At 42.6% G+C, this 14,099-nt stretch overlaps 2 protein-coding genes across 2 annotated transcripts in view; both read right to left on the bottom strand.

Moving 5' to 3' along the window:
• The window catches only part of DAPK2 (death associated protein kinase 2), a 50,909-nt gene that overhangs the window by 35,740 nt on the left and 1,070 nt on the right, over nt 1-14,099 (bottom strand). Inside the window, exons 2-6 of the mRNA XM_026077836.1 lie at nt 11,715-11,805; nt 7,169-7,266; nt 1,800-1,874; nt 934-1,044; nt 683-813 (exon numbers count right to left, since the gene is read on the bottom strand). Of these exons, the coding sequence (XP_025933621.1) occupies nt 683-813; nt 934-1,044; nt 1,800-1,874; nt 7,169-7,266; nt 11,715-11,805 (506 nt within the window). The remainder of the gene's footprint in view (nt 1-682; nt 814-933; nt 1,045-1,799; nt 1,875-7,168; nt 7,267-11,714; nt 11,806-14,099) is intronic.
• Nucleotides 1,821-14,099, bottom strand: part of TBC1D2B (TBC1 domain family member 2B) — a 57,962-nt gene continuing 45,683 nt past the window's right edge. Inside the window, exons 17-18 of the transcript XR_003255501.1 lie at nt 7,169-7,266; nt 1,821-1,874 (exon numbers count right to left, since the gene is read on the bottom strand). The gene's annotated coding sequence lies outside the window, so the exon portion shown is untranslated. The remainder of the gene's footprint in view (nt 1,875-7,168; nt 7,267-14,099) is intronic.

Here is a 14,099-nt window from a genome sequence, read left to right as displayed (position 1 = left end):
TGCCAACACTGAGAGGTACTCTCTGACAAATTTCTTTGACTAATGGATTCTCATTTGCCTCTTCATTGATAGTTCCTTAAAAGCAGGCATGTGCTGTCTTCTCCAAAAGAAAAGAATTGCCTTTACGTGGCATCTCAGTGAAAACAAAAGGCGTTGACAAGATACAAATACACGGAAATAATACTAGATTTGCAATAACCTAAATCTAACAGAAATACCAGGACAGACTCCAATCATTTAGACAAAGAATGAATCAGATGAAACAAGTAATTAGTGATATTTAAACACATACTCATGAAGCATAAAATTCCTCAGAACAAAACACAAACCCTAAACTCCTAAAACACAAAAAACCCACCACGGCCATGCTGTAAATTTGATTCCCACAGGCTAAGCCTAAATTCACCCATATTTAGCCCACATTTTGCATTATCTAGGCATTAATTTGGACTTCCAGAGACCTGAGCTCTTCAGGCAGAGGGCTCCACAGACAACAGCTACCTCACTACTCCAGTTTGCACCACTTTGGCAGGCCCTGCTTGTTTTCCTTGTCAGAAGGAAAGCACTCACAACGTTAAAGACTTGCCTAATTGCCTCCCCACAGGCCACGACGCCGTACCACCACCAAACAGAGTGCCTCTCCCAGCTAAGAGGATTTCGAAGTAGGAAGCAAGCAAAACACCTTTTCGATTTCCCATGCATACTGAATGACTTCTGGGTTTGGGTTCCTATGAGGTTCAGTTCAGACCATGCATCTTGTATCCACGCAGGATCTCCTGCCTCTGCATAAAAGGTGGCAAAGTCAGACAGGAGCTGGAGAAACAAGAGACTGAAGATGAACACAGCTCCCAGTAACTGAGATAGGCAAGAAACTGGCCTGGCTGGTGGTAAGGCTGGCACACGCCACGGGCGAAGGCAGAGCGAAGCACCTACCTCTTTCAGAAGAGAAAAGCGGTGGCCTGGCTCAGCCAGGATTGCAGGTCCCACCACAGTGAAAGGACAGTATCGAAGGAAAGGCAGAGACTTCCTTGTCCAGAAACCCCCCTCTCAGGCTTGTCTCAGGTAAGCACGATGTTGCAGAGCGCTGAGCTGCGGCGGGCAGGACATCGTCTCCAGACGCTGCAGTGCCGTTCTCACAGCGCCTGCAGGAGCATTGCTTTCTCAGTGGGCATCATCACGAAACACTTCCTGACAGGCTCCGTGACACTTCCTGCCCCGAGCCCGGACTCGGCATGCAGCAGTGACATTGCCCAGAAGGCACAAATGTCAACAGCCCTCTCTAGGCTGCTTCATGACACATTGGGGGCACAGATTAGTGACTCCATAGTACAACTTTTTATGAATTACACTGCACATCTCTGAAATGCCACCGCTCTTTGTGCGCCTACCACCACTGCCACAGTGTTTGCTAGTACAATTAAAGAAGGCTCCTGCAAGGTTGCATGATAAATGCTTTTGCCCAGCTAGACAGAACAATCCATCCAAATCACAGCCAAGTCCTGAGATGTTTTGTTTAAAGGCTATCCAGCAAGCTCTGCTGCTGCCAAGTGGCAGCAATTCTCCCTAGGAACTATACCACTCGCTCAGGGGGCAGTTCTTCCTTCTCTTGGCCCGTTTTGGCTTCAGTCTAGGAGTTCCCGTTCCTGGTTTCTTCTCCCTGACGCTTGCCTTGGCTCAAGAACAAGTGGTTATTTGATTTGCTGTGTACTCCCAAGAAGTCAAGCTAGCCTTCGCTTCCTGATGTTTTTCAAGGAGTATCTCATCTTTTTGACATGTAGTTAGAGTGATCTGCTGCAAACACTCCTGCAGTTGGCTTGCCCCAGGGCCTCTCTCAAAACAGGCAAAAACGTGTTAACAGGTTTCCCTGCAGTGAACTTTATCAAAACAAATAATAGTTATATAAGACACAGTTTGCCATTACTTGAATAAAAGTGACATTTAACAACATAAAATGACATTTGAGGAGGAATGAATTTTGAAAACATTTTATGGAAAATAATTTTTGAAATTTCCATTTTTGATCAAGAACTTACAGAAAGAAGCTGAATCTGCCAGAAAGCACAGTCTGATGTCTCCAAACAGCGATAGCATTAAATGCCTGGGAGGACTGTATAAAGTCCTCCCAAACTGTGTAATCTGCTGTCTTTGGGAGAAAGGGAAGAAGAGCACGATCTTCTCCTAATACCTCTGCAGGCAATGATTACTTTATGCCCCATTGCATTCTAGCTCTTGTAGACTTCTAGTCTAACTAGTATACCTGAGGACTTTAAAAATTAATATTCATGGAACATACTCATCTTTTCTATTGCCCTTCACAATAAGGGCAAAGCCCATTAATAATCCACTCTTTACAAAGGTTTCTCCCAGGACCGCAGAGTTAGGAGAGCGAGCCCTCTTCCTGCCAGATCACAGCCAGCAGTGCCCTTGGGAACAGCAAATCAGTCAAGCAACTCAGAGCACATAAAGCACACATCTGACCCAACATCCTTTTCTGCTCTTTGGAAAGCCTAATGATCACCAACATTTGTCCTGGTGACAAATGCAATGAAAACCACACAGATTTTCTGTTGTAGCCATATCTGTGTCTCCATCTGCCCTTTTACCATTCCAGTAAGGAGCAGCAGTAACTCTTGGCTACAGATACAGTGGGAGATTACATGGAAAACTCACACTGTCCAAATGCATGAGTAAGCAAACAATCAAACTTTATAATTTAGCTTGTGAGCTAAATCTCTATATGTGTACTCTTTGAAAGTGACATCACAGCTCTAACTTGTATCAATTTTTCCTTAGGACAATAATACCCTGAGAAATTCAAAGCTGAGTTTTCAGCTAGTACATACTAACTTACGTTTTTAGGTCAGTTAAGTTTTCTAAACTCACCCTTCTCCCTTCATAAATTTTGAAAAAGAAAACATTTAATAATATTTCAACTTTCTAGCAATAAGCTGTACTGTAGATCTCAAAGGGTTTTTTTTTTTTTTTTTTTAAACATTGAAGTTTGCTAACTCGACCCAAGAGGCTCCTCCTCCTCTTAGGCCCCCTTTTAGCTATTGCTAAAGAACCTCAGTTCCCACAGACTTCAGACATACAAACCGACTGATCCTATCTTGCAGGAAATAACTTTAAAAGTACATACATCATAGTAAGATATTGCCCTCTTTTCAGCAGAGGCCATGCTAAATTTCCCAAGTGTAGCTGCCAGAACTAACAAGCACATAAGCAACTTATTTTGTCTAATGCCACACGCCTGGCTTGTTGTTCCCTGTATGCACCCTGTGGAGAAGTTAGGCAACAGAGGTGAAGCCTTGGAGTAATATGCAAAAGATTAAGGGAACGTGACGGAAGGGTTGCAGGTTGGAGCCAGGCAGCTAGTTAGAGCACACAGCTGCAGCTATGGGAAACCTGCTCCCCTCTTCTGCAGGGAGTTTTCTCTCACACCATTGACGCAGGATTTCCAGCATCCCTCTGAGTTGCTTCTAGCTCAGCAGCGATGCTGAGAATGATCTGGTCGAGCAGTCCACAGATGTGCCCTTGCAGCGTATGATACAGCTGGATCTGAGCAGCCTTTGCTCAGCTTGATTGCAGCACAGTGACAGGAGAGGTCTAACTTCATCACCAGATCCAGGCACATCTAAGCCTTGCGCAGGAGCATCTACAACACAGGAAAGGACTCCCCTTTCCTAAGCACTGTGCAAAGACTTTCAAATAAACAGGTGCTGGAACTGCTGGCGAGATCCTGCATTTTATCATCTGACTGAACCTCAGCTGGAACACGCATCAGCCCTGTATTAATGAAGAGTTTTGTTTTCAGGAAATCACAAACTCAGAAGTACATGAACAGGACAGACGCTTCACAGATATTGTTTGAAAATCTCCTTGTTTCGTGACTTGTATTGCCAGAGTCACAATAAATGAATCTTTTAACCTACCTGCTCCTGCCAGCACTAACAGCTTGTTGAAAACATACTGAAAGTAATGAAAGGCACCTACAGGCTTCAAGGGCATCAGTCAGCACTTGAAAAATTTCTTGTGTTCAAGTCGCCACAACCCATCCAGTGTGTAATGCTGCTTCCAACAGAGCAAGCAATCATTTGTCACAGGCCTTAAAGCAGTAGTTACTGCTCAGAGATACAGAGACATGATCACCTCAAACTACACATTTAACACACAGTTGAAGAAAAGAGGTCTGCAAAGCTCCTCACAAAATCTGAAAGTGAAAATAAAGCTGGCAAAGACAGACAGTATGACATTATGCACATGGGCATCTATAAAGTATATAACCCAAATGTGTTCAGAACAAGGGAGCTATTCCAATCTTGCTGTCCTCTTCTGACAAATAATAATTACAGCGACTTTCTTGAAAAAATGTAACAAGCAGCAGAGGCCTCACAATTTACCTACTTCCTTCAGGCAACAGTTTTGCCTACAGATCTCAGTAATAAAATAGACTTGGATTTCACATCTAAGAAAAGTGTTATATGTAAAATGTTGGGAACTAGAATATGATTTTGTAGTGGCATTTAATATCCCTTTGTCATGCGAGGATAGTACGTGCTCATGCATACACCTATTCCTTTTTCTGACTGCTCAGAAATGCCTTTTATGCTGAGAATATGCCCATTTAGAAAGGCTGCATTTTCAGATTCCACGTCTGGGTGTATCGCATGAGGTTAGCTGACAATCACAGCACTACCGAGCAGAAGGCAAAGAATTTCTATACACCAAAGTGATAGACCTTTACTCACTTGATTTCACTCATTTCTCACAGTATAATCTTTCCTCCTGCATATCTGCCCATCAAGAGCACTGAACCACCCCTCGAGTCTAGAAAAAACAGGCAGCCTTCAGATTGCTTCTAACCTTGCTCTGCTGTTGGCCAACACAAGCTTGCAGATGTAAACGTAACCCAGGCTACCCCTCGCTTCCACCTTACGTGGTGCTTTTCTCTCTCCTTAGTCATACCCTCAGGGAATCTACCAAAAGCTTTTGTGGCGTAATCCAGTCTGAGGTTTTATTCATTCATACTGCAAAACAGTAGTCTAAACACAATATCTATTTTGTTAATCCTTAAAAGCCCAAGCACAATACATCGCTGCAGCTATCCCAGCTCCAGAACCATCTGACAGTTCAGTACTTTTTCTTCAGTCCATTTCACCAGCAAGTCAGCTCCGGATTCTGCCCCTGAGAATGGCCTCGTCTTTCTCCAAGCCTGGTTTGCAGACAAGCCATCTAGTCGTTCCCCTGGGCTACCTCTCTCCTTTCCGGCTTTCAACTTGCCTCTTCGCTGATCCTCTGGCTCCCAGACCCCTCTAGCACTACGATTACAACTCCATGGCCTAGAAGACATCCATAGGCAAAGCATTCTGCTGGTGTCTCCCTAGATTTAATTTCTTCCAGCACTTGAATGCTCACAGACAAGCTCCTCTCTGGTTCTTCATCTTCCCAAGGAAACTTCTGCAATTTGCTCTCAAGAACCTCTCTCAGAGCCCAGGTAACTGCCTCTTCCATGGAACTGCTAGACACCTTCAGATCATCTTTCCTAGACCTTCCGCCTCTAAGCCCAGCCCATCGGACCATCAAATTTGGTACAGGCAGCAGCAGCCCCACCGCACAACGCTCGGGACCAGCCGCGCTCTCTGACACCACTGTTCTTACGACAGGCAGCCAGGACAGGAGGAGGGCTGCTGCGACCCTGCGAGCCTTTACCAGCCTGAGGCCCCTCAGTCAGATTCAAACAGCAAGGGCCAGGCTTCCTCAGCTTGGTCCAGCTCCCTTCAGCCATCAGCTTGCAGAGGACAGAGGGGCTCATCATCTCAAAAGACACTGGATTTCCAAATCCAGTTCAGGAACCAAAGCAAAAACACACTGTTCACTTTACAGTTTCTCATTTTAGCAATTTGACAGTTACAGAACATACTAGAGCCTCCCAGATTAAAAAGAAAAGTACACTTTTTTTTTCCTGTTCTGGAGAACTAGATGTAACATTTGGGCTCAATAACACCAATGGCTACAGTCTTGGTATTTTCATTCACACAGCTTCCCTCCTCTACCCCCACATACACACACACAGCATTTCTTTAGTGCTCACTGTTGTCAGATTTTCACTTTCAGGCTGATATTCTCAGGACCAGTCATTACCAGAAAGTAACCAGTTACAGAAAATTTAACAACTGAGGCCTTCCTGAGAGTGAAAAGAATGAAAAAAAATATATAAACACCCCCCTTATAAAGAAACAGTCTTGACAATTCTAGTGATGAAATAGCTGGGGGTGAAAAAGAAGATTTGGCAGGGAAACAGCTTCAACTGAAGCGTTTTAATGTAACTAAATTATCAGCCCTTGAAAAAGGGTAATTGCACATATACAGCCATTTATCAGAACCAACTGCCAGATGTTTGGCAAGAAGCCAGCACGTGTATAGGCCTAATTTAGCTATTTGCATATTAAAAAGAAAATCATTGGAGGATTGAACAGTGAATGGGAACAGTCTATCCCCGTTCAGAGCACTGTGTGCTGCTAAGCGACTGGAGGAGCCCAGCCTTATCCAGACCATCAATCCAGCAGAGTGCTTAAGCAGGTGCTTATGGTTAAGCATGGTAATAGCCCACTAACTTCAAATAGAATTAATATTTGTAGGTAAGTCTTTATGGATTAAAAGCTATACACAGGCATTAACCAGTGCAGCTGAAATTTTGATCTGTGAATCTTTTCAGGAATACATACACAGTGTTTTGCAGGCAGATATGAACATGTCCATGCTCCAAGAGGCCGGGCAGAACTGTTCAAAAAAACCAAGCCTAATCAAAGAGCCGTGTCTATGATCATGGCCACAGTACCACGGCTTCCTGCTTCCTAGCTGCTTCAGAGAACAGACAGGAGAACTCAGTATAAAGCACAGACACAGCTGACTTCTATCTACAAAAGACCACATAAACATACCTTTTGTTGTCCCAGTTGTAAGATGGGAATCAGGAAAAATAGTTACTACAGTTAACCTAAACAACAATTTGAAAATGCATTTTCTGTAAAGCAATGTGTTTCTATTGTTTTATATTAATTTTGGTTATAATGCAGAGCAGAGATCAAGTCATTGTTATAAGATGCTGCAAACACTCCTACACATGTCAGCTTTTAGAACAGTGCTGGTGTCATCTATACAAACTTACCTTCCTAGCTCTTCCCCAATTTCGTAAACGTCCTCCACCTTCTGTTGCTTGAACAAAGCCATATTTGGACTCTTCATTGATGCACAAAGATGATGCAACTAGAATAGTAAGAAAGAATGACACTCGTCATGACCTTCCAACAGACAAAGAATCAGTAAAACGTTTCTGATGTAATCACTTTGGCTCCATTGCAGCTCATTCATGGCCAAAGCTACCACTGACCAAAGCAGATATGGAGTTAATTCAGTAGTCTCAGCTGAATAGCGATGGTCGAAATCTGGAAAAAGGCGTGTGCCTCTAACTGCAGAGGGCTCTTGCTCCTCACCAAAGTACCTGGGCACGTAATTAACCAGAAGCGCAGAATATACCTTTAAGCCTAAAAGTAAGGCATACGGTTTAACAGAGGCTTGGGAACCTAAAGCATCTGCACTACACCAAAAAGAGAGCTACCATGAGAATCAGCATTACAGACTGCTTCATCAGAGCGTCAGCAGGCAGACCAAGAACCCAGAAGACCACAATGCAGAACTTCCTCTTTCTCACTTCAGGCTCTGTTTATGAAACACAGTGGTGAGACTGCAAAAGGAAGCTTGGACTACTGCTGCAAAAAAAGCATTGAGATGCTATCTCCAGGGTTTTCAGTGCAACATCTTTCATCACCTCTAGACATTTCAGATGAGAAAAACAGCAGCAGCATTTATTTATTGCACGTATTACTCTGTTTAATGGTGACATTTGCTTTCTGAGCATAATCATTGAAGGTGATGAAGTCCGTGAGGTATGGAGGGACAAGCCTCATTTGGGTGCGTTTTGGAATCAGGGAGCGTCTTACACTGGTCCATAGTGACCACCACCAACTGAATGCGTCTTGAAGAGTGCTTTCTCCACAAAGCAGGTTATCCTATAAAATGGAGAGCCTCACAAGATTTGCAAAACAGAGAATGAGGTGGCTGGGGAAAGGGAGAGAGAACTTGCTTTTCCTACCAGAATCAGTGGATTCAATCCTAGAGACGCTCTGGCAGCAAGGATCATTCCTGGCTCCCAAAATGATGAGGCAGAGAGAGACTGAGAAAGAATTCACCATGACGTACACTTGTTCTCACATGTACTGTGCTTCCTGAATACTCATATACTACAGTGATATAGAAAGGAAGAAACTGTCAGGAGTAACAGCAGCCTGGTCCCAGATTTAGACTGCTGACAGAAGACATAATGGAAATGAAGACTCCTTCAATGAGGACCATCTAGCAAAATCCAGTGGATGAAACTCCTTTTAGAGACTGCCATTGTGGCAGAAAAATTCAGGACTGAAATATGAGCTGAGTTACATGAAAAAATGATTTTTTTTTTAATTTATGCCCAAGTGTAACACCCCCTATACCAATGATCATCAACTCAGTTTTCCACTCAATATTTTCTTCCAGTTTTGGGCAGCTGGTCCAGAAACTAATCAGAGACATTATTCATTGAGATACACCCACACAGCAACATGCGTTATGCTGACAGAGTGCATTTTAACACAATAACCTGCTGACCAGTTTGCAACACGTTTGGCGTTTCCTGTGCGGATACACACTAGAATTATCCCCAGTGGCCCAAACAACAGCCACTCCTGTAGATCAGAATGTGTAAAGTTAAGTAGCTATAAGGCCTCTAACACCATAATAAAACCTAACTACATTGAGCCATATAGTTACTCCCATGCACCATGTACCTCAGGGCTACAAGCAGCATTTCCACATTTCTCAGTGTGATGCTTATTTCCTTATGAATCTCAGTCCCAACGGCCGCTTGCTGCAGACACTGGAGATTTCCAAATTCTGTATCTCTAGAGAGCTCCTGCAAGTTTTTAAATAGCAGCCTTCGACTTCTGACTTTGACACACCGGGGAAGTATATTTTACTAGCAAACAAAGCTCTATTTTGATCCTTTAGAAACAAGCTCAATTTAAACGTCGCAAGAAGATCCAGTTCTTTTGATAAATCACCAGACTTCTTATAAAACAGGATGAAGTACCAAAGAGCAATTGCGGGGCTTCTGCCAAGTTGAAATTCATGTACTTTTAAAGATTTTTCCATTCTCTAACATAACCATAAACCATAAGCAGCAAATAAATTGTACAAATCTAATTGACTTGTCAAAATGCACCCTGCTTTTGTCATTGTACTCACTTCAGAAAACAGACTTGCTGATTTATTTTCCTCCTTCCCCCCCTTTTTTTTTTTTAAAACCATTAGCTTCTAACACATGGGAGACACATGTTGCCTATCAATGCAACTTCTTTCCAAATATGTTCCTTCCATTGCTGCAAAGAAAGATAAACAGTTTCCTAGCTCTTCTATATACAATTTTTGAACAGCCTGTGTTAGCAAAACCTACACATTGGGACAAAAATGATTGGACTACCTCATCTCAAGCTGAAAGTCTACTGCATCAGCACTCAGTCCGGTACAAGTTGGAAATAACATTCATTCTTTCAAAAAGCAGTAGCAATGAGTGAAGCGGTATCAACAAAAAAAATCAAATGTCCCTCTGTTAAGCATTCAACACCAGTTATGCAATACAAGATGAAAAGCAGTGCCTGCTTCCATCTTCTAGTGACCTAATTTAGTGTCATTTAGTTATGGCTCTCACCATACACTTAACATCTCTTTGCAGCGCATCCTTTTGGATTGCCATTTCCAAAGCACAAGGAGATAAGAGGGACTTTGGACCATTCATTTCCCTTTGTGACGTACTTATAAGATGGGGAGCTTCTGGTCCATGATGCAGATCCAGCCCACACGCTGCACTCCTCTCAAGACGGGAAAGGTACAGGGCAGACGAATCATTCTGGCAAGCCCTCTTCCTCCCCAAGGGACCCAGAGCCCCACTCCTGTCAGATGATGGGAAGTATTTGAGCTATACATCCAAAACCGTGTCCCCTCCTACATGAAGGGTGTGCACCTGTACACCTCTCATGGGATAGGATGCCTGCTGTGACAGATGCATGTCATCACGTCACATCATATGACTAAAATATATCTATTCCTGTCACACGTCAGGAGAAGTTACCATTTTCAGTGCATGACAGACACTTCCAGTCACCTCACCGAGGAGAGGTAGGTACAACATGCCTCTAGTAGGAGCCTTCAGTGGCATCTACCCAGTCCTCACCTGAGGTCTCCACAGCAGCTGCCTGGCCGGATGTGATGGTTCTGTTAAAGGCTCTGTGAGGCTTTAGCAAAGGGCCTATTGCATTTTCATGAACAAATCTGTCCAAATCCCAGGCTCGAAACTTTGCAATGGAGACAAATTTGTTTCCCTGTCCCTCCTTTGACTGTGTTCTAACCATGATCTCTCTCATCCAGCTTTCTAAGGAAAAAGATGGAAACTGCACAGGTTGTGACGTTCAAGACTGGACTAACCGTAGCAGTATAAGAGCACACTGTAGGAACAAACGCTCGCATTGTTGAGGCTGGACTAGACACATGACAGTGGTTTTTGTCCCTTCCAATTTACATCTCCATGCTTTGCCAGATATGTTCTAGATGATCCTTACTTTTCCCATATTTTCAGAGTTTTGCAAGATGGAGCTGGTAACTGTTCAGCTACTTTGTTCATTATTTCCCCTTCCCCGAGCCATATTCATACCTGGGATAAAAATGTCTCTTTTCCTCTCAATGAAAATAAACAACTCAAACTCTGCTTTGTAAGCAAATTGTTGTATCCCTCAATCAATCTTTCATAACCTCAAAAAAAGCTCACTGACCAGCTCTGGTCAGGGCTTGCAACTACTGGCAATAAATGCTTTAGTAACATTTACAAGAATTAGGACATCTCTGAGCTTCTGGCACTGTACTAAATTGATATAATTTTGTTTGCAGTTGTTCAGAGCAGGATTTTCCAAAGTGTTGGTGCAGACCTAGCTCAACACCTGCAGTCTTCAGAAAAAGCAAACTAAGGACAATGCCAAGCCTTTCTGAAAGCCCAAAACCTTGCGCTCATGCTGATTTGAAAAATTAAGCTCGGAGCCCACGTAAAAGTCAAATAAAGGGAAAATGCCCACACATTAAGAGACACTGCTGAGACTTGCCCAAAGACTATAATTCCCTCAAACTGACTACTCCCTTCATCAGAATTCAAGGTACATGGCTATAAATAACATTAATGCAAACACACCTAACAAAACCATTGTCCTAAGAGAGAAGGAGATTGTCATTCAGAGGGGCAAGTTAAAAAACAATTTGAGAATGGGGAACCCGCCCAAGATCTCTGGGAATACAGCCAGTTTGCGCTGCATTGACAAGTCTACTCATCTCCCAGCATCCTCCAAAGAACATGCCTATTTCTGCAGATTCATAGAATCCACGCAATATTTTCTCAAAAATAACCAGACTCGCCCCCCCAAGACCTTTTGCTGATCTTTTAACACTTTGTCCACAAAAGTCTAATGAGAAAGCCTACCCACGACACTGAGGAGCCGTTCAGGCAATCTAAGCCTAGAGCCTTGCTTTTGAAGACAAAACACAAACTGCTCCAAAGCGTTCAGACCCTCCAGTCATACCTCTGCTGTGCTGGTGTTTCCCGTGTCTGTCACTCCATGTTATCTTATACTGCCTTCCACTCTCATTACTTCTGCAGATATTTCTTCCTGGCTGTCACCCAGCAGCCACTGTAGCAGATGCCCAAAATAGATCACATACTTGATGATCCAAGACAACTGTCATTAGCAAATACACAGCATAAGGGGATAAGATAATAAAAGATGACCTTCACGCTGTTAAAATTCATCTGAAATGAAAATGCCGTTCACAGACATAAACACAATGCTCCCCAGATATTATATACTGGTCTTAGGAAACCAAAATTACTTCACTTTGAAAGATTTGAACTGCGATGTTTTTGTTGGACTCCATTTGCAAGTACGGAGCACAGTTATTCCAAAACATAATTATATCAAAGGAAGAATGAGAGCTTTAATTTTTTTTCTTTAATCAGATGACGATTTCCCTAAGCTGATCAGTGAAAGCAGACTGAATTAGAGATTTGACTCATTCAGAAAAACAAGCTGCATATTCATGATCTGAGAAAATAGTAACGATCAACTTTATTTTTTTGATACACCGTTTTTATGTTAACACTTCTGGGGCATGTAACCAAACAGTATTCCAATACAATGATTTAGGACCACTCCAATCACATAAGGTCTGCACCAGAAATCATTAAAGCAGGAAGATAGGGGGAATCAGCTTCAGCGACTGTTGGATCAGACTAGAACTTTAAAATCAAAATAGTTATTGATATTAGAAAGGCTTTTACAGCAAGCTAGAAGTTACACAGCTTCCTCAACAGCTACCAGGGCCCCATAGCAAGCTTGGGAGAGGACGTAACCCTCTGAGTTCTCTCAAAAAACACCCCAAGTGGGACCATCTCTTCTATCTCAGTCTCTTTGCTCTAGGATTCCTAGTGTTGAGTATTTTAATATGAAGGTCAGCATATTCATACTGACCTTATTCATGCTACTTACTGTTTTCATAAAGCTACTTCACAGTATAGTTCCACCTTTTGGCTCCCATATCCGAATCCCCTTTACCTAACATCCCAAAGATCCTGAGGTGGCAAAGTATCACTAATCTCATGCAAATGATTTGCCTACAGCCAAGTGACGAAGCTGTAGCAAAACCAGAAACTGATCACTGAACTCCCAGATTCCAGTTTTAGGCACTAGAAACATTTCCTGCCTAATCACTTCATGTTCCTAAATTTTATCATACCATAAATCAGACTTTATCTGCCCTAAGAAATCTGTATTTCCCAGTGTGATTTAAGGCATGAATTTAAACAGACATATTTATAGCAGTACAAACCCCAGATGTAAGTGTTCTTATTCCATTACAGAAGTGCCTTTCCCAGCGCAGCTTGTGCCGTGTGGAAAGAAAATTAATCTAAGAAATCCACTCTTTGGAAGAGGGTGACAGAATCCACCCTAAAGGGAGCAGAAGGAAGAAAGTTAAGATTTCTCTCTTTTAGAAAAGGTTTCCCTATGTAGTTATTAGTCTGTCATCATCAAATTACTTGATGAGCAATAACCAGTCTGCACACGTTGAATCCATGATAAACGTCCACCCACCACTGAATGACACAAGGATTATAGAAATTAGAGTTGGGAACAAAACTGTTGGATCGTTTACCTTGTCACCAGCTCTGGGTATTTTTTCCTTAGTGTATCTTCTCTAGCTGTTTGGCCAACCAGTTTCAAGTGACTGAGGTAACAGCTGAATAATCTGACTTTCCCAAGTAAACCTGACGCGAGATGAATCGCTGAACTCTGCCAGACTCAGCAGCATTCCCTTGGGCATGCTTTTATGGTACAAAGCAATAGCTATACTAAAGCAAAAAGCAAAACACACCTCAGAACTGACCAAAGTGATATAACTTCCCTTATGGACTGCTTTTTAATATAGAAAAACAGCTACAACTTGGAATCAAATCTTGCCCGTTTCAGATTAATCATTTGAAAGAAAAGGAAACAAATTGAAACAACTTTGCCTTCTACTTCTAGTGCTTTAGCCTAAAGCTAGGGGGAACTTACAAGCATTAACGTGCCCTTTTGCCCTTCTCATCCCCACTGATCTTTTCCTCTTCTTTTATTTTTTTTTGATCCTAGAAAAGACTAACAATTCCAACAGCAAAAAAGCAAGTAGTTTTTACCCTCTGCTTGCAAAAAAACCCCAAAAAAACAAAAAAACAAAAAACCCAAAGCACAGTTAAAAAGCTATATTAATTCTAGCAAAACCTTATTTTCACATGAGATTTTTCCTGTCAGAAGACGACAGCAGGTTAAAGGTTTTTCTGTCAGCAGACCGAGGCAGCTGTTACCTGGCCGTCCGTAAGCGGCACCAAACACACCGGACCCCTCGGGAACCCGGTTTAGCCCCGCAGCGACCAC

Source organism: Apteryx rowi, unplaced genomic scaffold (assembly GCF_003343035.1).
Source record: "Apteryx rowi isolate R43461 unplaced genomic scaffold, aptRow1 scaffold_463, whole genome shotgun sequence".
NCBI lineage: Eukaryota > Metazoa > Chordata > Aves > Apterygiformes > Apterygidae > Apteryx > Apteryx rowi.
This window is presented reverse-complemented; position numbering and strand designations above follow the sequence as displayed.